The sequence below is a fragment of the Excalfactoria chinensis genome, chromosome 5 (assembly GCF_039878825.1).
Source record: "Excalfactoria chinensis isolate bCotChi1 chromosome 5, bCotChi1.hap2, whole genome shotgun sequence".
NCBI lineage: Eukaryota > Metazoa > Chordata > Aves > Galliformes > Phasianidae > Excalfactoria > Excalfactoria chinensis.
The window spans coordinates 38,110,767-38,136,335 of NC_092829.1; the positions used below are offsets into that span (position 1 = coordinate 38,110,767).

General features: G+C 42.2%; 1 protein-coding gene across 8 annotated transcripts in view; it reads left to right on the forward strand.

The window, feature by feature from the left end:
- Positions 1-25,345, forward strand: part of DENND2B (DENN domain containing 2B) — a 143,470-nt gene extending 118,125 nt beyond the window's left edge. For all 8 annotated transcript variants that reach the window (XM_072337415.1, XM_072337413.1, XM_072337419.1 and 5 more), the window contains 9 exons: positions 2,766-2,843; positions 6,348-6,488; positions 8,881-9,029; positions 20,497-20,674; positions 21,592-21,633; positions 22,595-22,706; positions 23,639-23,878; positions 24,018-24,104; positions 24,501-25,345. In XM_072337415.1, coding sequence (XP_072193516.1) covers positions 2,766-2,843; positions 6,348-6,488; positions 8,881-9,029; positions 20,497-20,674; positions 21,592-21,633; positions 22,595-22,706; positions 23,639-23,878; positions 24,018-24,104; positions 24,501-24,535 — 1,062 coding nt within the window. In that variant the 3' untranslated portion in view covers positions 24,536-25,345. The remainder of the gene's footprint in view (positions 1-2,765; positions 2,844-6,347; positions 6,489-8,880; positions 9,030-20,496; positions 20,675-21,591; positions 21,634-22,594; positions 22,707-23,638; positions 23,879-24,017; positions 24,105-24,500) is intronic.
- Positions 25,346-25,569: the final 224 nt, after the last annotated feature.

A 25,569-nucleotide genomic window follows, 5' to 3' on the forward strand; every position in this document is an offset into this window, starting at 1 on the left:
CTTGTCAGTTTATGTTCATGCTCTTGGGAATCTGTCTCCTGTTATCAACAGAACTCATCAGTGTTTTAATTTGTGGTGGACTAAGGCTGAAAATGTCCTGGGCTTTCTGAAAACAACTCAGAAACATGTCAAAACCAAAACACCATTCTCTCCACCCTCCCTCCTTCCAAACGAAGGCAGTTTGTCAAGGCAGAGTCAGCTTGTGCTCCTTTAGCACACAGCTTCCTTAACCTGGGCACACTGATTGCATGGAGAGAGAATGAGGCAGGATGGGACTCCCAAGGCTGCAGCTATCTTGGAGAGCACAGCTTTCAAACTGGAAATGCTCTCTTCTGGGAGGAGGGGAGGTTAAACCAGCACAGTTGGCTGGGTGCAGCCCTTAAGTCTCTGCTAGTTAAGGGAGATAAGTCCAAGCAGAGAAGTGAGACATTGGGGATGGGAAGGATGAGTTATCCCATACATTTTTCTGGGAAAAAAGACAAGCCTGTAACACAATGAGCAGGTGGTTTAGATCTGTCTTTGAAGTGTAAACTAATGGCTGAGAGGGGAGTTATGTGAAGAGTTGCCAGTGCTGGAAATTTGAGGAATAATGCCCCTCAGAATGGTTCTGCCTGAGGGCTTTACGTGCTGCTTCTTATGGATGATTTGCTTGCACTGGGAAGTCTGTGCTGTCTGCAAGAAAACATCTTTGAAATAACAGAGGAGGCTGTCTTGTATGAGGAGTGCAAGGAGCTCCTAGACATGTAGCCTTTACAACGTTTGAAAGCAATGATATTTCATAAAGCAGAATCCTGAGTAAGTGCTGAGCTGTTATTGTTTCTGATCTTATAGATGACCCAGGAATGTGATGTTTTTACTGGCAGTCAGTGAGACAGCTCTTGGCTGGGAGCTATCCAAGACTCCTGGCATGGCTTCGGCATTCCTGTAGATTTGACACAATGATTTTAACCAAAATCCCACATGCTTGATATAATCACTCAGTGTCTTTAGAAAGGGTTTTATACCTAATATGGACAAAAAAGGATTCTGCTTTTTCAGAGACGTGACGTGTAGTGAGCAGGTTTGGATCCAGAAATAGACGCATCTGTCTTCACTTAGTCCGGGTATTTTTTGTGGTCTCTGCTGTAATAGGCCAGGCACCTGCTGACTGTCCAAACTCAGTTTGTGATATTCCAATTTGAAAAGCACAGCTACCCCCTCAGTTTTTCTTGATGGATGCGACACGTAAATGCCAAACATACTAGGGGACTGTTAATTACTGTATCTGCAGAGTTGAATGATGAAACAAAGGTTAAAACAATACTCCAGCCTTCTTTGTGGATGCACAGGAGATGATCAGCCACTTTGGCTAAATGTACAAGTGGGAGAGAGCAGATGGAAACAGTGATTCTGAGGTCCTTCATCACAGCATTTCTGGTGATGATTATTTCTGGGGATGATTCTATCACTCCTGCATAGCAATAATGTACAGCTGTGCAAGGAGGCTGAGTGATGCCAGGTGATTCTTTTACGGATGCTTTTTCTTCATTGTTTCACAAGTACAGCTGACTCCGCTGGATACAAGGAATTAGGAGGCTTGTCTGTCATCTTAGACCCTGCTTTCAGCTTTTTGCTGCTGGGGAACTGCTCTTTGGCTGCTTTGTGCCAGATTGGACATAGTTCCTGCCAAAAGCAGCACCAGGACTTCCTTGCATTGTGTCTTGGGAATGTGTATCACAGTACCTGAAGTCAGCAAACTGCCTTGTTCAAATGACTCCCCTTAGGAAGTGTGTGCCTGTGGAACTGGTGAAAATCAGTTGCAACTACGAGAAACTGCAGTGCTGTATCACAACTTGTTAAAAACACAGTGGTAATCTTCGGTGCATGGATGTGTCTATCTGCACTCACTGTACACATGCAGGACACAGGCAGACTGCCTCTCTGCTCTGAGAACCTTGCCCACGAGAATATTTTTCTGAAGTGCTTGGTATTGCCCTAATTCTAACTCTTTTTTAGTATATAAGCAAAATCCAGCAAGTGGTTGTACCCTTCTTTCACACGTAGTGCCACCAGACTTTTCCCTGCACAAGCATAGACAGTGTTGCAGATTACAGTATGGTGAGAGATTATATTTCAGTCATGCCAGTTTAAACCATTTGCTTCTCTAGGAAAAAAACTTTAATAAGATGGTTTCAGAGAACCATTTTGACAGTTTTTTGGGGAGGAAGAGGTATGCACTACTGACTCATTCTTAACACAGTTTAATTTATTTAAGAGTTTCGTGTTTATCGTGCATGAATCTAAGAAAGTTAATGATTCAGCTCATGCAGCTTGCCTTTGTTTAGGTGTGTGAGCTTGCTTTCGGTAAGTTAAGCTGATCATGAGTGAACTGAGAACTACAGCCATAGTTACTTTCCTAGCACTGTAATTCTCATCTCCCAGTGTATGGTCCTGGGGTGGCCTTGCCTCAGCAGGAGCAGAGAAAGGTGGTATAAGACATGAGTTACAGCCATAGTTAAAATGTGCTTTTATGGCTTCAAGCCAGAGCAAAGTTGGAATACAGCTCCAGTGTGCCATGATTTCCAAAGTGGGTAAGCACTACTTACACTTTTTAGCCTACTGCTTAAGGGAGAAATACAATGCTTTTCTGAAAGTAGTTATTTTGATGGAGAAATGGGTAGTGAAAGACGCTACATGATGGCCAACTATGTGATCATAGAGAGAGGCATATTTCTGCACGGCTCCGAATCAGTGTGTAATTTCAGTCTCTTTTATACTGTTATCAGCCAAGTGGAAAAGGTCCTCGCCTACCTGAAGTCTATTGTGTCATCAGCCGCCTGGGGTGCTTTGACTTATTTTCTAAGGTAAGAGGATTTTTTTTTACAATGTTGTTTTTGAACTTGAATGTTTACTGAGAAATATCCACATCAATAAAACAGACAAGAAGAATTTCTTCCTTTGATGGGAGATAACTATATTTATAGTTGCTGTTTTGGATATTGTATTTCTATGACTGGATTCATCAAAGAATGTCTTATTACTTCTGTGACTGAGGCAGAACTTGATTCAAAAAACATCTGGGTGTCTGTATCATCTGGCTGACTGGAGGTTTTTCCATTGTTTTCCAAAGCCATTCTGTGCTGAGCTGTAACTCTTGGCATCTACAGTTCAAGTGATGGGCCAGTACCACTTTTACTCCAGCACCCTGTGGAATAATGAGGTTAAGAAAAAAGAGTATTTGATAATTGAAATCTGCATTCTTAATAACATTGACATGGTGTTTTTTTTCTAAGGGACTAGAGAAGGCTGTATAATCTTGTAGTAAGCCTTTACATTAACAAATCCAAATCTATATTATAAGCTGATGTAATATTTACCCAGGTAATAAATTTCTTGATGTAAGAGTATTAAGACTGTATGCAGAACATTGCAGCTAAACAGGGATTGCGTCACCACTGAAGCGGTTAACTGCTAGTCAGCTCCAGGACTACAAACATTATTCTTTTGTAAGACAAAAGGTTATTAAAATAGGCTATTTAAAGCATTATTGATTGGTTAACATTTGAAATATCTCTTTGGCTGCCAGTTTAGGACCTCCAGTCTTCTGAAAGGGGCCTGCAAAATACTGTGAGCTACTCAAGAGTACCCTATAGAATTTGCTGGTGATCTGTGTAGATGGATGATATGTGTGACGGCAGATGGTTGTCTTCCCCCATTCAAATTTTGATACAGTATTTATAGAATGCTTTAATTTGCCAGAGGTTTTCACTTCAGATACAAAGAGTCTGACAGGACTTAAACGTTAATTTTGTTTGTTCATTTGTAGAGGAATAAAGTTGAAACAAACACATTAACTACTGAAGAAAAATATGGTTCATAGGATCTAGTAATCACGTGGAATGTTGACTTTCATCAAAACAGCCTTTATAGATAAAACTTAGTTTAACACAAATCTCGTGTGAAGAAAAACAGTGGTGTTGAAGTAGTTAATTGCAGTTCTGCTTCTGAGGTCCTCCATAACGATCTGCATCTGAGGGTTTATATAGTGACCCTTAGACATAATACATATCTAAACACAGATATCCGTGAGCAAAATGGCACTCATTATTCTGGAAGGATAACGCAGTTCAAAAAAGTAACAGTCTAGGAAACTGTGGAGAGAGGTCCTGAGGCTCTTTGTTTGCTTTCATGTTTTTATCTAATTTTGATAATGCACCAGTTTTCAAAGGAAACCTCAGGAAGGGGGAAAAGCACAGAAAGCATGAAAAATGGAAATGTGAGCATCCTACTTACCACCAAATATCTCTGCAGCTGGGATATAAGGTCCGTGACAGACAAGAATGATCAAACTGAAATTGCAAATAGACTGCTTTCCCAGTTAAATCTGCAGTCTGAAAATGTCTGTTCATCCAGTCAGAGTCAACTGGAGGCTGACTGGTAGGTGCGATTTCACAGGTATTAACAGAAGCAGATCCCAGCTGACCTTGCAGGCAGGCTCTCAAATTCTTGATCTTTGAGCAGAAGGGGAGGCTCCCACTGCATTACATGTGAGTCCATGAGTGGGGCTGTAGTACACCCATGCTTTTTTTTAAGTTATGGGCTCAGGGAGGGGCTGGGCCACAAAAAGGCCTAATCCCCACTGGATTTGTACTGTACTGCAAAGAGCTGATCACCTCCTGAAAGTACAGGTGCCACGGTGAGAGTAGGGTGCTTGGAAAGACCTGGTGCAGACTCTTGCTCTCTGGGCTGGATTTAGTACAGGTTTTAAGCAGAAACTCCAAGCAGCACAGCTGGAAAGGTTTTAGATGAAACAGCTTCTAAAGGAAGAAGGAAGAGTTCAAGTCTCAGCTTCTTCATTGTTTTTGGAGACGGATGTGGATGGAGGCAGTTCTTGAAAACTGAATCAGTCTCTTTCTAATTGCACAATTCCGTATTGGTGCCCTCTGCAATGTTAGTCAAAACAAGGAACAGTAATCTTACAGAAAAAAATGTGACTGATGAAAGACCACAAGATACTGAACCTTGGGTATTATTTATCAGGAAAGCAAAATGAGTTCTTTGTTTTAAAATATGTATCATGCTGGTTTGGATAACTAGCATTATTTTCATCTTTCTTGAAGCCTTTTATGTGCACTGCTATAATAGCTACCACTAAGACAGACTTCAGAACCATGGATGTCCTTACTTCCAGACCTAGTCAGTTATAAACTAGGGGTTATCTGCCACTTCTGCAGACAAGGATTGTAGCTTTGCTTTAGAGTTCAGCCTTCAGTGTGCAGTGAAGAGGAAGGAGAAACTATGCACCCATGAACGCTTCTGTTGGCATTTGGTGTCATTACTATCGTAAGTCACCAGCATGTGATAAAATATATTTTAATATTCTGTTTCAGTGAAAAAAGCATTTCCAAGAGAAACAAGGGAAAATGCCTGGCTTAGATCCACCAACACATGCATAGCCTTTTGGTCTCGAATGGTGGTTAGAAGATCAGTCTTTCAGGTCAAACCACTAACTGCTTTGAAGCTTGCTTTCTTGTCTTCTTTGGGTTTATCATCTATATGGTCTGTCTAATGTGGGAAAGCTTAGCTGTGATCTAATTTATGCTGCTCCATGTGACCAAAAGGAGAAGAAAATAATAGTTCTTTCTATCTGTAAGAAGTTCCATCTGCTCATTTCAGAACTGGGTTGCCAGCCCTGCGTTATGTTAAACAGAAAACGACCTTAGTACAGGCAGCTAGTGTAAACAGCTGGGCATGCTTCATGAAGCTGCTCACATCTGGCTCCAGCTTGGCGCAGAGTGCAAAGTGGCTGCTGTCACCATGGCTGAGGCCTGGACCTAGAGCTCTCTCCTGGTGGAGCCCTGATGGCACCATAGGATGTTGGGGGTGCTTTTCTTGCCAGTCTGGCTTTTTCCTGCCCAAATAGTCACAGTGGAGAAAAACGAGCTCCTTAATGCAAACCTCAGGTTCACAACTGAGACTTGATGCTCACTTGGTCTGTGAACATGAGGCTTGTGTTGATCTTGCTGTTCTTCAGCTCACGCTGTTGTTTGAGTCAAATCCCAACAATATAGATCCCATTTTGCCATGCCTGATCTTCCTTCAGCCTTTCAGGTTTGTTGTTTCTTCCTTGTCTCTTTGTTCAACTGCATGCATGAAAGAAATTCATGTTGTAACTGGAAGATGAGTCACTCTTACTGTAGGGTCAAATACTGTGGTTTTAATGGCATTGCAGAAATGTATGGAAAATGAAAATTAAACTTAGATCTGCTGTGTGTTTAGGCACGTGTGTGTCAGAAGATATTTCAGAAGTGTATGTGGTGCTGACCTGTTCTCTCTCTTTTTTGTCTTGTGTCTTACTAATGGATTAGATCCTGGATGAGGTTGAAAGGAGAAGGGGCATATCTGCTGCTTTGGTTTATCCATTTATGAGGAGTTTGATGGAATCTCCTTTTCCTGCACCTGGAAAGACAATCAAAGTCAAAACCTTTCTGCCTGGAGCTGGCAATGAGGTAAAAAAAATAACAGGAAACATTAAGAGCCAAAGCCTTCACCCTCATAGTGCCTATAATAAACAACGAAATTAAAACAGGAGGTACAGATAGTGCAAGTCTTATGGGATGGTACTTAAAATGAGAAGTGCAGGAGCTGCTACAGTGCTGATATGTTAATACTAGTTCTCACTGATTATTATAAACCAAGTTATGGTTATGTATTTGTTATTTCATAAATTTTAATAAGTTGCCTTCTTATTGCAAACATCATTAGTGCAATTCATTACTTAAAAAAAACACACAAAAAGATACAGACCTCATGGAAAATGGCGCTGCTTTGCTTAAAGTTTCTTTTAGCTTGAGGCTTACTAGGTATTTGTCATGTCCTTCTGTACTCTATGTGTTCTGATGTTAATATGCAGCAGCTCCATTCAGGTGAGCAGCTGTAGAGAGAAATTATTCACTGCAGGTAAGAATAGAATTTGTCTCACTTAACAAAAGTAAGAAAATTCTTTTATGGTTACTTTACAACTCCTAAGGTTAGTTCCACAGTGCTGTTTTTTACATTGATCCATATCTTCCCCAAGTGTAATAAAGTGAACCTATAATGTCACTTGGGATGAAATGTAAGGGGTGCCCTGTAAAAGTGACTTGCTGGGTGTTTTTAAGTCATGTACATTTTCTTCTGGAGAAGGAAAGAATTGAGGGGCTGTTTGGCATAGCAGCAGTAAGATCTGATAGCACCCTTGTGGTGCGAATGTATCTGGGAACCGCGGATCACCAACTTCTCTATCCTCTGCTCAAGCATCTGAACTCTCCCAGAGAATAATATTGAGATGATTCCAAACAAACAAACAACTCTCCTGGCTGAGCTTTACTCTGTGTTATGCTAGTACTAACTCGTTATTTAAATGGAATGCAGTGTCTTAATTAGGAACAGAATCTTGTCCTTCCATTGTGGCTCCTCTGGCCTAAACAAAGATGATGATTAATTGGGAAGTAGACAGTATATCTCTTTGTGCAGAGCAGACTGAAGCAGAAAGCTTTGCCAAATAACAGAAAACATCTATGGCATCTAAAGCTGCTGTAACTTGCATTGCATCCTACACCCCAGCAAGATGTAAGTGTTGGAAGTTTTGCAGCAAAATTAGCTTCTCGTGATTGGGCACTTAAATATGGTTTGAGATTCCAGCCCCAGTGCTAAGGAATGGAAGTGGGCATCTCAAACACAAACAATATTGCAACTTAACTGGTAGGAACTGGTTTTGTGTTCTGTATCCTGTGGTCTTGCTGTTGTTCATTTCCCTATAACAGTGTGCCTGTGAGGAATTTTGTAAGGGCTACTCAACTTTAAGCCCAAGACAGCTTGCTAGTGGAGTGTGGTCTCTTGCATGAAAACATAAAGGAGGTTTAATGCAGTAACAAGATGATGATTTTTGGACATGTGGAATGGAGGAGGTGTACATGTGCTCCTGCTGATACGTCTACAAAGATTTTGACACAGCTTTGAGTTGGTCAGCTGTTCCCCTTTCCCTTCTGTTTCCTCAGTTTCCTCAGTAGTTCATCGTTTTCTGTCTTGCACTCCATATTTTTATTCTTCTCTTACTCTCTTCTTCATTATATTTTGCTATCTCTTTTCTGTCCTCTGCCTACAAGTACCACAACTGAGCATGTCAATTGCAGAATAAAAGGAAGATGTAATAAAGGAATCAAGCAAAATGCATTTGAGAAAAGGAAGGAGAGGGCCCAAGGTCATGGATGAAGTCTGACAATTAGACTTTAAGGGAATGTCACAAGTCACCATCTCAGACCTTGTCCTGACTCCCAGTTAAGTATAATAATATATATATATATATACACGTATGTACATGTGTTTATGACAGCAACAAAAGGATTTAACACCAGCTAGTGACTTGTGTGTTATAAAGGTGGAAAAACTAAGTAAATTGGGATTAAACTTTGCATAATGCATGAAGTTCAGTCCCTGGCTCCCGTCTAGATGTGAATTTGAATTGCAAGCCGAGTTGATACCAAATATACTTTGTCTTTATGACCGTTTAACCCTGAAAGCTTCCAGTTCTAGTTTTTTCGGTCTGTTACTTACTTCATTCTGTTGACTCAGCCAAGCTTTACATTTCTGAGAGAGTGTTTAGAAGGCAGAATTACACTTCCCTATGAAATGATAGCAGAGTTAATGCGTGTCTGTATTCTGGGAAGAACCTGACATGATAGTGAATTGTGTAGTGCACTGCTTCTCTGGAGTGTTATGCCTCCAGCTTCAGTTTCCAAAAGAGGATGGGGGTTGCTCTTTTTGTACCCTCAGCAGGCATGCCTGGGCCAGGGTGCTGCGTGCCCCTGGGGCTGTCAGACTGACCAGTGACACTGACTGATACTTGTTGAACATGTTCAGGTCATTGAGCTGCGGCGGCCGATGGACTCACGTCTGGAACATGTGGACTTTGAATGCCTTTTCAAGTGCCTCAGTGTGCGTCAGATCATCAGGATCTTTGCCTCTCTCCTCTTGGAGCGGCGTGTGATTTTTGTAGCAGACAAACTCAGGTAAGTGACAGAGGGACCTGAATCACACATTAGGGCAGTGCTGTCTCCCAGTACAGAAATATTTAACATATATCCAGAATGACTGTCAGATGTGAGGATCCTCTCGTTGCAAGGTTTAAATAATTTTACTTCAGCACAAGTTATTTGCATCAGATGGGAAACACATTTTCTAGCTGATGCTTTCTAACTCTACCTGTACAGTGGGGATGCCAACACTTCTGTGATTCGTGGTCAACAAGTATTTTGCATAATGTTTCAAAGCAAGATAGTCCTAGCGGTATTTCATTTCTGTTTTGAAACAAAGTACTTGCAAACAGTATCTGAGATCCTCACTGGAGAGCTTTGGCCATACAGGGTACCCAATGTGATGCTGAGCATTGCTTGGTTTGCTCTGTGCAGTACAGAGAGTTTGTGATGGGGCTAGGTTTGAAATTCTGCACTAGCAAACCATGTAGTGTGAGCATTAAGAATGCTAGTACACTCCTTCCCAACTTGTTAGGCTACTTTATTTAGGTGCTCACACAACCTGAAAACATTTTCTTTTTGAAACTCCATCTTGGGCTCCTTGCTACAGCCTTTCAACATCTTGTTTCCTTGCCCCAAGGTTGCAGCCACCCCTCCTTGTTCCCTTTGAGGCATGTGCTCACTCCATGATGTAAGGAGGGAGAGGGACCAGATCATGGCTCTATGGGCCCCTTACCAAGAAAATGGAAGCTCCGTGTAGGCTGCTCCTCTGCCCTTCAGCAAAGAATCAGCCCCTTTTTTGGGTGCTTGTGTATAATCTCTGTAGGAAAATATGGGCATTGTAAAGAAGACTTTCTGTGCTGTAGCGTGACAAATAATAGAACAAAGCAAATAAAAAGAAAGACAGTAATTTATTGGATTCAGAAAAGATGGAGCATCTTTTAAAAGGACACAGTAGACAGAAATGGGTTGTTAAAAACACAGATGGATCTACCCAAACAACCTCTGTTAAACACTTTATCTGTCCTGACCTTCTCTGAATGACCGCCAGAAATAATAGCTGCACTTAGTGGCCGCCAGTGTATATAATAGCAAAAATACTTTGCATAGTAAAAGCTTTACAACCTTTAGGGGAGAATTCCTTAAAGCTGCAGACTTTTCTCAGGTTATAAAGTTATTTCCTTAGCAGTCCTTTTTTTTTTGTCGAGAACAACAAGAACGTTTTATTTCGTCCCTTTCCTTGTCAGTAACCCTTAGTTTGAATGACCACTGGGAATGACTTAATTTCCTATAAGCTCCTGTTGAGAACTGTGGAGTTAGTTCAGGGTTTCTGCAGTACCCTGGAAGATATGCGAGTCACACCATGAACACTGGGGCAGGAAGCTTTTGAAAATACTCTGAATTACTTCTTCTGAATGCTTTCCTACTAAATGCTTAATTACAGAGGATATGAGGATTGTACTATGCTGCTGCCTGCTGTTGCACAGCTTTGGAGTTCCCAGTTGCTCCTTGGCAGTGTTGTCCTGGTTGGCCAACTACCCTGAGCCTTGATCTTAGCTGTGGGCACAGTAGAGTGGGGAAGGCTTGCTGCCCAGCGGACAGAGAGCAGCCATTCCCTGGAGCTTCTCTGGGACAGCTGATCTCAATGATGTCTTCTAATACTTCTCAGCACTGTTCAGAGAAAAGAAACAACTGTTAAACCTACTTTGAAACACTTGTGGCATCTTGGCTTGCAAAACAGTCACGTTGCTGAGCTGAGGCTTACAAGGTCTTATGGTTGCTCCTGTAAGGGACAGAAACCATGCAGCCTTTATTTTGTTTTGTTTCCTCTGAAAAGAGTAAGATATAATCTGTCCTGGTAGGTAAGGTAAGGTAAAATTAAGTCTTGGGAATCCTGAGCTCTCCTGAACCCTCTCACCTGCTTTGTGGTGCATACCAGAAATACAGCTCCTGCCTTTCTTTCCTTTCCTCATTTTTGTTTGGTCTGTCTGGGATCCTAAATGCTCCAGGACAAAGACTGTTTCTCGCTCTGGGCACATGCACAGTTATGCTTGGTATAGAACGGGGCTCTAAGAGTAAAACAGAAACTAATAGTAAGTCCTTTGACAAAGGCCCAGAGAAAGCGACAATAAGAAGTGGATTTAAATTCAATACTTACCGAGGTTTTCGTGGTTTAAATGGGGATGAAGTTGAAAATGAAACACTCTGTCTTTAAGCTAATAACTGTCTATCTTGGAACCTTTGGCTTGTCTGACATGAATTTTGGTTTATGGGCATCATGGTTGAAACTGAAGGAGTTTACCAGTAATGTGCAGAAAAAATAGAAAAAAAAAGTGAAATACCTTACAGGTCCTGTCTGTGGGCCCAAAGCACCAGAGCAGGAAATTAAAAAGATTTTACAAGGGTTTGATTTCTGCATGTACCCAAAAAGCTGCTTAGAAATAAATGACAGAGTTCAGGCTTCAAACAATGAGATGCAATGGGTTTTTATGGCTGCCTGGTTAACAGGTCTCCAAGCAATAAATGACTTCACACATTATACGAGTTTCAGAAAGTCATGCCTAGTGAAGTGAGATTCATTCAATAACTTGTTATTTATGGCTCTTGTGCTGTGCACAGTGTGAAAACGCAGAGTCCTTAATCTTTACTGAGAAGAGGTTGCCATCTTTCAGTACAGAAAGTGATGCTACCAGAAATAAGGAAACAACAATAAGGTTTGAATGACAAGCCTGTGAGTTACCCCCCTGAACCCTAAATAATCCCACAATGTTGTCAGCTGCAAAGGGAGAATTTCTCTACTGCTGTCCTTTGGGGGTTCACAAAGTGAGGCAGCAGATGCAAAATCTGGGGCTTCCTGGGCGCAGCGGACATTGGTGTTACTGCAGGCACAAAGGTAGCAACAGAAAGTAAATAGAACATAAACACTGGAGGAAAAACATTGCTCTGCTTGTTTTAGTTTTGTGCCGGGGAAACAACTGCAGGCATGTTTGCTGCTGGGTAGGGTATCCACGCCTGTGAGAACAGGTCTGTTGGCTTTTCCCCTGAATGCCTGAACCCAGAGAAAGGAAAGGCTCGGGCATCTCATTTTTTATACATAAATTAGTGTGAGTGTCTGGATGAGGCTTTTGCTGTGGATTGAAATCCAGAGATATTTCTTTCAGTGGAAAGCTGTGGGGGCTGTGAAAGGTGTCTATAGAGTCAGTGCTCTTGCAAGAGACAGAGCCAGTTCTTATTGTTGTCATTATTTTTTTTCCCCAAGATATTTCAGCTACTTTGCAGTGATGAATCAGTATGGGCCTTAAGGGAATTTGTTGTAGAAAGGGTTTTATGCTCCCAAACCATATAGGTGAACTTGAATATGTACCCTAAGGAAAAGGTGGGCCATGCATTTATGTAAGCATTGCCAGACTAAGGCAGCCTCCTCTCTGGCTTCCCTTGTTAGTTCCTGCCCCAGGCCATGCCCTCCTTCACGCTGAATGCTGTGCCAGTGCAGACACAGTAGGGATTATTCACTTTGCAGTTTCTCCAAACCAATCAGGCCCTCAGCCTGGTTGCAGTAGGAATTCTCATTCTGGGTCAGGGTAGGGCAGGGAGCTGGGGCTGGGCAATGTGACTGGGCTGGGTACACTTCAGATTGGCGTGAGCCAGGTGAGTTTACAGTGTCTCAGGCAATCCATAAATAAACCCACAAGTTTTACGCATGTGCAAAAGAGGCTTGAGTGAACAAGGATAAGGCAATAATGGTTGTTGTGATAGTGAACTTCAGGGCAGCTTCAGCCTCTGCACATCAGTGTCTTCTTCCCTTAGGATGACTGCAGCTGACTCCATCTCTCCCAGAAGAGATTTCCTGTTCCTCTCTCCCTCTGCCTGCTCTCTTCCCCTGGAACATCTGGGGCAACCTGGTTTGACACAGACCAGCAGTCTGTCACCTGGTGAGCCCCAGCCCCAAACAACCCTCCTTTGCAGCACTCACCCCACCAAGCCGAGAGGCACTGTTGTGGGAAGAAGCTAGGCACTTATGAGGTGGGAGGACTTTACAGCTATTAAGGATAAAAACTTCTGTGTCCTTTCCTGAAATATTTGGGACTTCCAGGAGGAATTTATTCCAGCACAACTGGAAAGTTCAGGCAGGTCTCAGACCTGACCAAAGGTCAGACTCCAGACAGAAAAACTGACTAATTCAGATCAGAAGCATAAATATGTAAATACTTGCAGGAAGTCACCCCACAGGCATGCCTCTGTTAACTTTGAGGAGCAAAAAACGGAGCAGAGTGTACTTGTACACAAGTGCAAAGGCTTTCGGAACAAACAATGGTATTTTCATAATCTCACGGACAGAGATGGTTTAGGACTGGCCTTGTTATGTTCAGAGAGTACTGACGCTTGTCATCTTATTTGAATCTGTTGTCTCGGAAGCCACAAGCTCACGCTAGGAAGCAGCACATTTAGCAGTTACAGGGCAGCCTGATGGCAGTCTCCCAGTGCCTACTTAGAAAAACTGTATTAGAGATGCTTTTGGTCTTGTAGCTCAAGTTGTACAAATTCAATTAGGAGATGTGGCAACATTTGCTTTAGTAGTAAGAGTGTACTATTATTTCTCAGCTCTTAGTGAGGTCAAATGGAAAAGAAAGAGTAGCTAAAATTTTGGGCAGGCTAATAAGGTGGAGGCTCATTCCCTATTTCTTCTTATTATCATGTAATTAAGGTAGGATACAATTCTCACAAGCTAATCATGGTAGTGAGTGAGACCTTACTAGGCTCATGTGCTGGCTGCTCCCTTCCAGTAGCTGCTATATCATAAAACTTGTGAAAGCTGCCAGCCTGCAGGTTAAAAAGTAAAAAATGCATGTTGAGACAAAGAGGGAAAGTGTGCTCAGCAAACAGATTGTGAACTTTGGCCAGTAATAAAGATTTCCTTTTACTTCCCATGTCACAACAAAACTCCACAAAAAGCACTTAAGTGAACTTGACAGCAAATACTCACCAGAAACCTTTTTCTTTTTCTTTTTCTTTTTCTTTTTCTTTTTCTTTTTCTTTTTCTTTTTCTTTTTCTTTTTCTTTTTCTTTTTCTTTTTCTTTTTCTTTTTCTTTTTCTTTTTCTTTTTCTTTTTCTTTTTCTTTTTCTTTTTCTTTTTCTTTTTCTTTTTCTTTTCTTTTTCTTTTTCTCTTTTCTTCTTCTCTTCTCTTCTCTTCTCTTCTCTTCTCTTCTCTTCTCTTCTCTTCTCTTCTCTTCTCTTCTCTTCTCTTCTCTTCTCTTCTCTTCTCTTCTCTTCTCTTCTCTTCTCTTCTCTTCTCTTCTCTTCTCTTCTCCCCTTCCCTTCCCTTCCCTTCCCTTCCCTTCCCTTCCCTTCCCTTCCCTTCCCTTCCCTTCCCTTCCCTTCCCTTCCCTTCCCTTCCCTTCCCTTCCCTTCCCTTCCCTTCCTTTTCCTTTTCCTTTTTCATTGAGGGAGAGTTTACTGTGTCCAATCTCTATCTGATCTGTACCTTTTCTTAGGACAGGATGCAGAAGATCCAGCTGTGTATTCTTTTGGTCAAATCTGCCACAGACCTTTATTGAGCCAGAAGTTCAACTCTTTGCCTCATGCAAAAGTTATCCCCCCATTATCCACATGTTTTATCCGAAGATCATTAAGCGCTTTCTGAAGGTGGTCAGGATTATTGTGCTGTCTGATATGCTGAGCATAAGTTAGGAAATTTCTTTCACTAATTCCTGCAGCGAAAGGCACCGTCACTTGTATGATTACCCCATATGTAATCATGTCCAATATGAAAAGTTTATTCTACAGCAAGAATATCAATGTGTCTGCTAATACAATGAAATACCACTGAAAAATAGTAGCATGGATACTTAAAAAGTCTCAAAACTCTTAAACCCTTCATAAAGTATGCAATTATTTGTCTTGATGTAGCTCCAATTGCTCGGTATTCTGCTTGCTTTCTTTGTTGTAATCTTCTTTGTGCAGGATGTTCGTATGCAGCCCAGTCCTGCCAGATGCAGAGTGCCTTGTCTTACCATCTAAGTGCTAGAATGGAAAGTGTTTAATATGATGTGAAATTGGTGGTTCAAGGCAACTAGCAAAGGTGTCTCTAAAGACTTTTGAGAGAGAATTTTTGCACTGTGCTCTTCCTCCCTAAGAGGTACTTATCTTTGTACCACTTGAAGAGGTACCAATCTGGGATTCAGATTCTGCGATGACTGATGGCAGTGGGAGAGCTGTGCATTGAGAGTGTTTCTAATATAACTTCTTAGGAAATGTGTCAGGTGGAAGAGAGAGCCTGAGAAACAAAATGAACTTGCTAAGTCTGTCTTAATCATAGAATTACAGAATTGCTCAGGTTGGAAAAGACCATAAAGATCATCAAGTCCAACTGCAACCCAACCATGCTACCCTAACTCTTAACAACCCTCTGCTAGATCATGTCCCTGAGCACCACATCCAAATGGTTTTTAAACACATCCAGGGATGGTGACTCAACCAGCTCCTTGGGGAGGGAGTCTTGTTTAAGATTCCATGGTCCCATAGAAAAGAAATATAATAATGGCATTTTTAGTACACAGTGAACTTTGATGGCATTTATTAATATACCATATTACGAGAAGGGTACAATAAGCTTGTAAAATTTTCCTTTTCCTCCTGCTCTACTTTCCAGTGATGTTTAGTCAGGTAACTTCAGGCTTTGACTAAAGCTCATTTTCCCACTTCTGATTTATGCAACAAAATTCTCTTCCCCTTCCACTTTCCCATGAAAAGGAATGGCATAAGAAGAGTACCATGCTGTCTTCTGGATTACTTACTGGTGCAATAACTATCTGGCAGTACGTTGCAATGTTTTCTCAATTTGGTCTTTAGCTTCCAGCAAGAGGATTTAGACAAATTCTCTTTTTATAGCTTTTGAATAAGAAGAATTAATATGTTGGGATTGGGACCCTCCTGAGGTCCCTTCCCACCTCAATTATTTCACGGTTCTGTATCACTTTGCCTGAAATAGGAAAACAAAGTGTTACCCAGAGGCAGATGCACAGGGTTAAAAAAGTCAGTGACAAGAAGTTGAATTTTGAATCCTAATCACATGAACAAAGTGACAATCAGAAGAAAGCAGTGCTACAAACAGACAGGTCTCCTGGCCCTTCAGTAATTGCAGGCCTTACACGTGAACACGTAGAGACATCCTTTAATCTCTAATAAGCACTGAGTTACCTGTGACAGCTTCACTTCTCAAACGTTTGTATTTCAGCTTGGCTTCAGTATTGAGTTACAAGCACAAAGGTATTTCTTGCTTCATATTTTCCCTGGCCAGAAGGTTATCCTTTACACATCCTGCAGTCATCTTCTGTCATGCCTCCCCAGTTCTCCTGTATCTGACTCTGTGCCTCTGAATGAAGCTTTTGTTCACTGTGCCTGTGTTTGCACGTACCCATTCCTGACTCGGGGCATTTTTTCATGGCCACAACCACACAGCCAGATTGCTCCATCACCACACTCTCTTCTGTAGATACAGTGCAGAATTTTGTTTTGAAATGTTAATGGGACAGATCTAGCTAAAAAGCTGCAAAAACATTTCATTTGGTTTGAGTCAGAAGAGGGAAAATCCAGCTCTTTCCCCCCCTTTTCAACAGCCTGGATTGGGTAAATAAGAATCAAGCAGTAATAATTTTGCATATGTATAGTGCTTGACTATTTCACACAAGTTAGGAAACTGGAAATTTCCTGCACTGCTCTATCAGTGATGTGTTCTTGAATTCTCCTGTGTTGTGTCCGTGCCTGGCCTGTTTGATGGGCTGCTGAAATGCAGGCCCTCAAACACAACAGTCTGGGGCATGAAGCATGAGCCACAGACTGGTGCATGCAGCTGCAGAACAGTTCTGAGGTCCAAGCAGTGATCTGGAGCAAAGCAGCCATGCTGGGGAGCAGAAAGAAAGCAGTAACATCTCCCTGTCATCACCCAGCTCTTCAGGCAGCCCAAAGATCTTCAAAGGCTTCCTTTATAAGCTGCAATGCTGCAATGTGGTCACTGTCCCTCCTGATACTGATATATTTTGATTTATGCCTTTCCTCTGATGCTATTTGTTGGGCTTATCCACCGGGAGTGAAACTGCTGCTGTTGTTTAGTCCTATCCACTAAGCGAATCTGTTCCTTTTCCAGTGTTCAGCTGTGCGTTGTGTCTGGTGCAGTGCAGTTCTGCTCCCAAGGCTGTCTGCCCAGCGACAGGAATCCCGCAGCCCATCTCTCATCCAAACTACAGCAATCTGCTACAATTGTCACTGCCATGTTCTCTTTATGTGATGCCTTTCCAGCTTTTTGTTTTGTCCTCTGCCTCTGCAGTCTGTGTGTGGTGAAGGAGACTGGCCAAATTCTTGGCCTTGAGGTCTTTTCCCAGAACTCTTTACAGAGTTCTCTGCAAACCTCCCAGACCATTGCAAAGTTGTCACAGACTTTGCCCTCTCTCAGAGGCTGGAGTTAAGCCAAGATCTGGGGAGGTGTTGAGGGATGCATGAAGGAAGTGTCAGATAGATGGTTTTGCCACGGAGGATCTGTAGGTGGTGGATGGAGGAGTAGGAAGGAATACAGTCTTTGGCTGTTAGAATAAAGGAAAGAGAGTTGTCAAGTATATGTGTGGAATATTTCCAGCATGTGTAACTGAATATGACTTTAATGTTTTGTGAGAGTTGATGACTTGCAGCACACAAAGAGCTCTGGTCTTTTGAAGCAGGCACATCCAGAACTGGCACTGGCACTGGCAGTGCTCCCTGCAGCCAGCACAGCATCCGTTTGCTGTTCAACAGCAGCAGCTGTGTTTCTGAGAATATGGTGATTGTTCTATGGTAAGATATTGATGATTACTTTTTAAGATAGCCTTGATTTGGGGATATTTGTTGAACTGACCCGGAAGTTAATTACCTTTATTCTATTAATGGTCAAAGTGGAGTCAAGTTAATTTGCTTTTGACATGGATGCTAACCATGTCCACCAGCAGTCCCCACAATTCAGCTGAGTCATGACCATATCTGAAACTCTCATGCCTCAGCTCTTGGTCTGAGTGGGTCTCCATAGCCAATTAGGCAAGAGGGAAAACTACTGTGTGCTACCACAGGAAAATGGTTTGTAAAGCAAAGTACTGCAGAGGAGGTTAAGTCAACTTTGAGCAGGAAGATGCAGTGTTATCACATCAGTTCTTCAGTAGCTGCTTTGATGATGATGACATAGCTGTTCCATACCTGAAAAGATTCATCAGGTTCTAAAGTTATAGAGGAAAAATGTCTCTAATTTCCTATCATTACTGATAGACTTATGCGTTAATAATGCTGTACGACATCACGTCAGTACTTTCATCATCATCAAAACTGCGTTGATCTACTAAAAATGAGAATATTCTGAAAATATTCTGTGGCCATTCTGTTGCTTTACTTTGTGGGCTTCACACACCTTGGAGAAAATAAGCCATCTTATTTTATTTCACATTTCTGATCAACAAGAACAGTTGGGACAGCGCATGTGTTGCACAGCTTGAAAGGAAAAAGTGGAGTGGACTTGTTTCCAGGTTAGGGCTTTATTTTTATTTTCATTTACTGGATATGCTTTTCATGAATAATAGCCTTTTGAGAGGACTGGAACCGTATGGCAGAGATTTAAAGTTTCCTTATGGCTGTCATTTCTGAAGGTGACCTTATAGAATGTTAAAACCACACACTGAAGTGGGAGATGTGTATCCTTTCTAAGGGGGAATCCTTCCAGCTGTGGAAGGATGCTTTGTACATGTAAGAATGCACACAGATGTACGCAGATGCTTTGTACGTGTAAGAATTTGGTTCCATCGGCCTTCCAGGCTTTCTAACCTCGGCGTGAGGGAGAAAAGTCTGCTGTTCTGGGGGTGTGGTGCTCACAGGGAGTGTTTTCTGCATGGTCAGCCTGAGTTGTCTCACAGGAAACCATTTTCTGAGGCTGAATTTTGCTAAATGGATGTGCAGAGCTCTACCATGCGCAGGAGGAGCTGACAAGGGCAGCAGCGTGACCCCCAGGATGCCATGGAGCAGGGTGCTGCCACGTGCTGTGCTCAGCTGCTCCAGGCCCCATCCGCCCCCTGGGAGAGCTCTGAAGGAGAACCCAGTGTCCTCCCCTGGCGTGGGAATAGCACCCAGGGAGGATGCAGGGGCTGATTTACGTCACAGCACTGCGTGTAAAGCAGCAAGTTACAAAAGGGCATTCTATAGAAAGGAGAAAAATATTAGCCGAATGTTAGAAGAATGTTTGTATTCCTGCTTTTAGCTCAACATGGCTCTTCTTTGAGTCAGTTGTGTAAGAAGACCGAATTGGTTGCAGATAAAAATGGCGCAGCGTCATTAAAAGTGTGCTTGAGAATTGTGCTGGGAGCCTGCACTGCACCCCACAGCTCTTGTGAAGCACAGCATTATGCTTGCTATCACCCACACTCATAGGAGCAAAGCATGAGTCAATGGCAGCACCCCACATGCTCTAAAATGATGTATTTCTCCAATTTTCTGATTTTTCATAGAATGATAGAATCATAGAATGGCCTGGGTTGAAAAGGACCGTAATGATCATTCATTTTCAACCCCCCCGCTATTTGCAGGACCTGTTTCAGGCTACATAAGTTATGAAAGCACCCTCTAATTGACAGATCTTAAATTAGGTATCAAATAATTGAAACAAACCAGCCAACAGCAGGCTAAAAAGGCATGCATTTGCTGCTCCCCAAACTTCTCTGTTCCTCTTCTAATTCTCACTTTTCCCCTTCAGCAATCTTTAAAAGTTAATCACTGACAGGAGCAAACAGGCAAAGCCTTTCTTCTGGCATAATCCATAAACAGAAGTGCTTCTGAACTTCCATTCCAGTGGAAGTCTGATGCCCCCTTAAGTTTCCAGTAAGACTTGCAGTGAAGAAATCAACGTTTCCCCTCGGCATTCTCAAGCAATAACAGCTCTGAAGCTATTAGTTATTTATAGTTCTTTGTGGCTACATTAAGCACAGCAGAAGTTTGCACTGTGAGAAAATTAGCTCGGTCATGCTGAGCTGGGTAACAGTCCAAATTTCTGTCATCTTCTGCCTGCAAGAAGGAGATGCTGTAATGCAGCCCAAAATCGAAGCTGTGTAACAGAGAGCATGCTTCTATTCCCCTGCTGCTCAAACTGGCCTGGTAATGAGGCTCCTTTAGTTTTTTAATGTGTGGGAACCATATGACTGTAAAAGGGAATGGGGTTTGGTAGCTGGAGGGATGGTGGATTGAAGCCTTAGCTGTGTGGGTATCTCAGAGCACTTTTCTGAACGGGGTTAATACCATTATCACAACAGTTGGTCTCAAGTCCATCGGAATGTATTATTATTGTGTGGTTAGTTGTTTTGGTTCTGCTTTGTTTGTTTAGCTTGTTTTTATCTGATTTAGTCATTTTTCTTTAGCATACTTTGTTTCAGTGTTTAGTTTTTCCCTTTGCTGTCTCTTGTTTGTGAGTCGGTGCTTGACATGAAACCATCCTCTCTCCTCAGCACCCTCTCAAGCTGCTCACACGCCGTGGTGGCCCTGCTGTACCCCTTCTCCTGGCAGCACACCTTCATCCCCGTTCTGCCCTCGTCCATGATTGACATCGTGTGCTGCCCTACGCCCTTCCTGGTGGGACTGCTTTCCAGCTCTCTGCCCAAGCTGAAGGAGCTGCCTGTGGAGGAGGTAGGAGCTGGCATCAGAATTGTTTGCCAGGAGTAAAGCTGGCCTGGCCTGGAGAGAGGCTGCTGCTTGTTTCTCAGTCCTGAGGACAGAAAGAAGCCAGTGTTGACTGGGGCAACAATTAAGTACAGAGCCAGTATTCTGACTTCTTATGTTTGTGTTGTGCCTGTCACAACGAAATCACAAAATGCAAGCTGCTACGACACTGGTTAATGCTAATAGCAGTTGTGCATACTTTAAGGTTTTGTTTTGTTTTGTTGGTGGGAGGGTAACTTTTAAGGCTTTGCTAACACTGTATGGGAAATCAAATGAGAGTTGCACTTCCTCAGTAAAGTTCCAGTAAAGCACCACCAAAATCCTGAAGGCCATGCTCTTGTGTGTGTGTGTGTGTGTGTGTGTACATTTGCAAGGCACTCTGTGCTGCAGACTTTTGTAAACAGGCCTTTGTAAATCTCTGCCGTTTAGAGATTTACAAAGGCCTGTTTACCAAAAGTCTGCAGCCACAGAGTGCCCTTGCACAATGTTCACACACACTCACACACACACCCACACAAGAGCATGGCCACCTTCCCAGGATTTTTGGTGGTGCTTTACTGGAACTCTCTACCTGAGAACGTGCAACCTCTATTAGCAAAAATTAATAACATGCTAAGGTGTAAAACAAACAAGCAAACAAAAAAATAATCTGCCCAACTCTTCTAATTTTTGTACATATTTACAGATCTATGTTAAATCAGACTTCGGTTCTACAGAAAGAACTTCATCTCTTGTAACCTCCTTTATAACTGTTTTTGCAGTAGGAATTTGATCTGTGATGAGGCTTGGGACCATTCAGATGGTCTTTCTCCATTAGAAAGCAGGCTAAATGAGTGTTTTCTGTCTCTTAAGATATGTTTCACCTTGATATTTCCTTTCTTCAGGCTCTGATGGTCAACCTGGGATCGGATCGATTCATCAGACAGGTAAAGTACAGCTTGAAATGTTGCCACATATTTTAGCAGTCTGTTTAGTTCTTTGTTAGATTGCTTGTTTCAAATCATAGTGGGCAAGACACTGGCAAAAAAGAGCTCATTAGCCTAAAATCTACCTGCACCCATGACACTGTTTCACCTCAAATTAGCACCAGGGTCTTCAGGTATCTGAAAGGGATTGCAGCTGTTAAAGAAGCCAATAACTGTATTGGCAGTGCAAAGAAAACATTCAAAAATTGCATCATGTTAGCAAGAAAACTCACTGCTCCAGGTGAAAAGGACAAAAGTCACAAAGAAGAGAAGTCTCGGAGTGGGAGAGGAAGCGTGGGGAATTGCTGAGTGTGCTGTGAGAAGGGTTGTGAACAGGCAGGTAGAAATGTGGCACTTGGTAATTTCAGAAGTATCCACCAGTAGGCAAGGTGGGTACATTTTCTTGTACGGTTCCCTGGAAAATATGAGTGTGAATATTCCTATGGATAGTCCTGTGTCTGCTCACTTGCAGAACAAGCATTTAATAAATGAAGAGAGCAATGAGGCAAATCCAGGAAGTAAGATGTGCTAGGACATAAGTAAAAGCAACTGCCAAGAACTGAAGTTAAATAAGAGCAACTAGAGCTGCTGTGTGTACGTGTACACATCTTCGCATGATGTGTATTCAGTACAACAACTGTTTGGACTCTTTGTCATGTGAAGAGCTGATTACAAGCATACAGATCTTCCATTTGCTCTTTGGATTATCTTTTCTGGCTCCGATCTCATTAAGAGTGACAAGAAATGCTGTTTAGAAATGCATGATAGCTGCACACAGGGTTTTATTGTTATTTCGTTTATGTAGGCATGACAGTAGCTGATGCAAAATGCTTTTCTTCTGAACCTTAAACTGTGCAAAATTAACTGCTGTAGTTGCTGCACAAGATGAATGTGATTTAAGGATGTTTTCTTCCTCTGTCAGATGGATGATGAAGACACACTATTACCTAGAAAGCTGCAAGCTGCTCTGGAGCAGGCTTTAGAGAGAAAGAATGAACTGATAAATCAAGACTCAGATAGTGATTCAGATGATGGTAAGCTCATTTGGAAACTCATAAATAGCCATGTATGTAGTATTCTTAGTTTCCACCCAGGAGAAAGAAAGATGGGACTCCAGTACTCAGATACAATGTTCAGTATCAAAGACAGTCTCTGAATGCACAAGGAATGGGACCGATAGCATCAGCACAAAGCAATACATTATCAGCAATCTATTTTGATATCTTTGTAAGTGAAACATACTTCCGTGAGTAGTTTTAAGCTTTTAATCAAGCAGAGGTTGTACTTAACTTGGCTCTGATTCAACCCCGAATAACTATACGTGCTGAGGGGTGAGTCTGCTGTTGGCTCTCGGTATCTTTGGGGAGAGCAGCAGGTACCTCAGAAAGTGGTTTCAGCGCTGGAGGGGCTGAACTGCCTTGGGAGATTCACATTTCTCTCCAGCAATTAGAAAAAGAGCTCAGGGTGAACATAACCACCTGTGGTTTACAGTTATGAGGGAGGACTCTATTCAGCTTCTAAAATTCATTTCTACTCATCTTTGCTTTACATATGTAAAACTACTTAACATCCCAGTAGTAGTGAAAGCCTGAATTCTACAACATATACTTTTGGGTTTGTTTTCAGTGTATTGGTTTATTATCCTCCAAGCAAGCATTTCAATTCTCAGATCTGCACAGAAGATAGTCAAGTAAAGAGTAATTCAGATTTAAAATCAGAGCTATCATTCTGATGCTGTACCCACAAAGTTCTTCATTTCCTGAGCTGTCTCCTGAGGATTTGTATTTCTTGTTGATTCTTGGTTACAAAACACCAGTTGCAGGGCTGCAAAGGAGCTGCACAACTCCTTTCTCTCATCACCATAGCATCAGTAAACCGCTGGATGACAGTGCCCAGCCCGGGGTGGGATCAGTGCTGAGAGCCGCAGCAGCTGATTGTGGTGTCTTATTGCTGCCTTATTTTGCAGAGTGTAACACCCTGAATGGATTAGTGTCTGAGGTTTTTATCCGATTCTTTGTGGAGACAGTTGGCCATTATTCCCTGTTCCTAACCCAGAATGAAAAAGGAGAGCGTGTCTTCCAAAGGGAGGCATTCCGTAAATCTGTGGCCTCCAAGAGCATCCGCCGCTTCTTGGAAGTGTTCATGGAATCCCAAATGTTCGCTGGTTTCATCCAGGACAGAGAGCTGAGAAAATGCAGGGCGAAAGGTAAGGGCTGCAGACGGCTCAGTGCCGCGGAGGGGGCAGAGCCTAGGGGCGGCAAGAGGAAGCAGCATCAGAGGAAGGGGATGGCAGGATCTCCTTTGCCAGAGCGCTTTCCGGCTCAGTTTTCTCCCCTCTTCCGTAGGCCTCTTTGAGCAGAGGGTTGAACAGTATTTGGAAGAGCTTCCGGACACTGAACAAAGTGGAATGAACAAGTTTCTGCGAGGCCTTGGTGAGCAAACTGGGTAGAATTATTTCTGGAATTAATTGTCACGTGGCTTCTGTGTTATTTTATTTAAAAAACGTATATATATCTTTGAGGTGAAACCAGATAACCAGAGGTGTAGGTATGGGATGGGAAATATCAAAAGAATACAGTGAAAGCATATTTAAAGTCAGACTTCATTACAGTCTTTGTGAGACGTTTTCATTTCATTTCCAATTCCAAACATTTCGTTTCCAAACGTAATTGAAGAAAAAATTGTTGACTAGTAAGTATTTTGTTAGTTGGCTCTCCCTATGGTGTTAAACAATTACATTGCTAATTACACCCATTCGTTAAGTAACTTCTGATTGCAGTTGGCTTTTCCAGGATGTGAAAAAGTGACTGGTGGTGCATTTTCTTTAGGAAATAAAATGAAGTTCCTTCATAAGAAGAACTGATCCCTTTCTGCTGAACCACCAACCCAAAGACTACGTATGACACTGTGCTTGGGACACTTGCAGCTGCAGACCTCAATGCGGGAGAATGACAAAAGCTGGCTGCAGCTTTGAGTGATTGCCCATGCTGTTACAGAGCATCCGTGTATTTGGATGGGATTTGTAAATACTGTGCTATAAGCTTTTGTAACTGATTTTGTAATGAGCAAAGAAAACTGTGGTAAATATTTGTATATTCCTGAGAATAACAGGTGCTTTCTTAGTATGAGTTGAGTTATGCTTGGTGCAAAGATGAGTAGCTGACTGCGTGCGGCTCTCAGCAGAACCACTGACTTCAGGGGATGTTTGTGAGAACTACACTGATGCCTGAGTACTGCGGTCACAAATGGACCCGTGGGTCCATGGCAGAGGTTGTGTGTGCGAGGGCTGGCTTCGTGTGGCAGAGTTGGTATTGTTTTTTTCCTCCTTTTCTTTCTCATTAATTTTAAAATCGAAGTAAGAAAGTAACTTGATAATAAGGTACTTGGTTCACAATACAAAGCTTCCACTTGGTTTGAACGCTGGTCAGTAAACTCCTTGTAATCCATTCTGCACTAAGACTGCTAACTGTGAGGAGAGCTCCGTTCTTTGACATGCAAGCTGCAACGTGTAGGTACAGTACGTCCTTTCCTCATGTATGTATGTATGGTTCCCAATAAACCGTGTAAATATACCTGTTTTACAGTCTTTGTGTACTTCTGATGCTTTGTGGGTACAGGACTAGAGGAACTTGTGAATGTAAATTTGCAATTAAAACACAGAATGGTTGTTACGAATCTGTCTTTCAGTAAGTTTGCTATTTTGTGACATAAAGTGTTTTGAATTCTGCTTAATGTTTTTAGCTAGAGCTGAGGCATTTTATATTGCCGAGGCGTTAATTTTATCCTAACGTCTCTTTAAACATTCTTTTTCTCCAAGTGGGCCAGCAGCAAATCCCTTTCTGGCTTTGTACGTATCGTGCTTGCTCCCAGACTGCCTGAAGGTGGGGTTGCCATCCC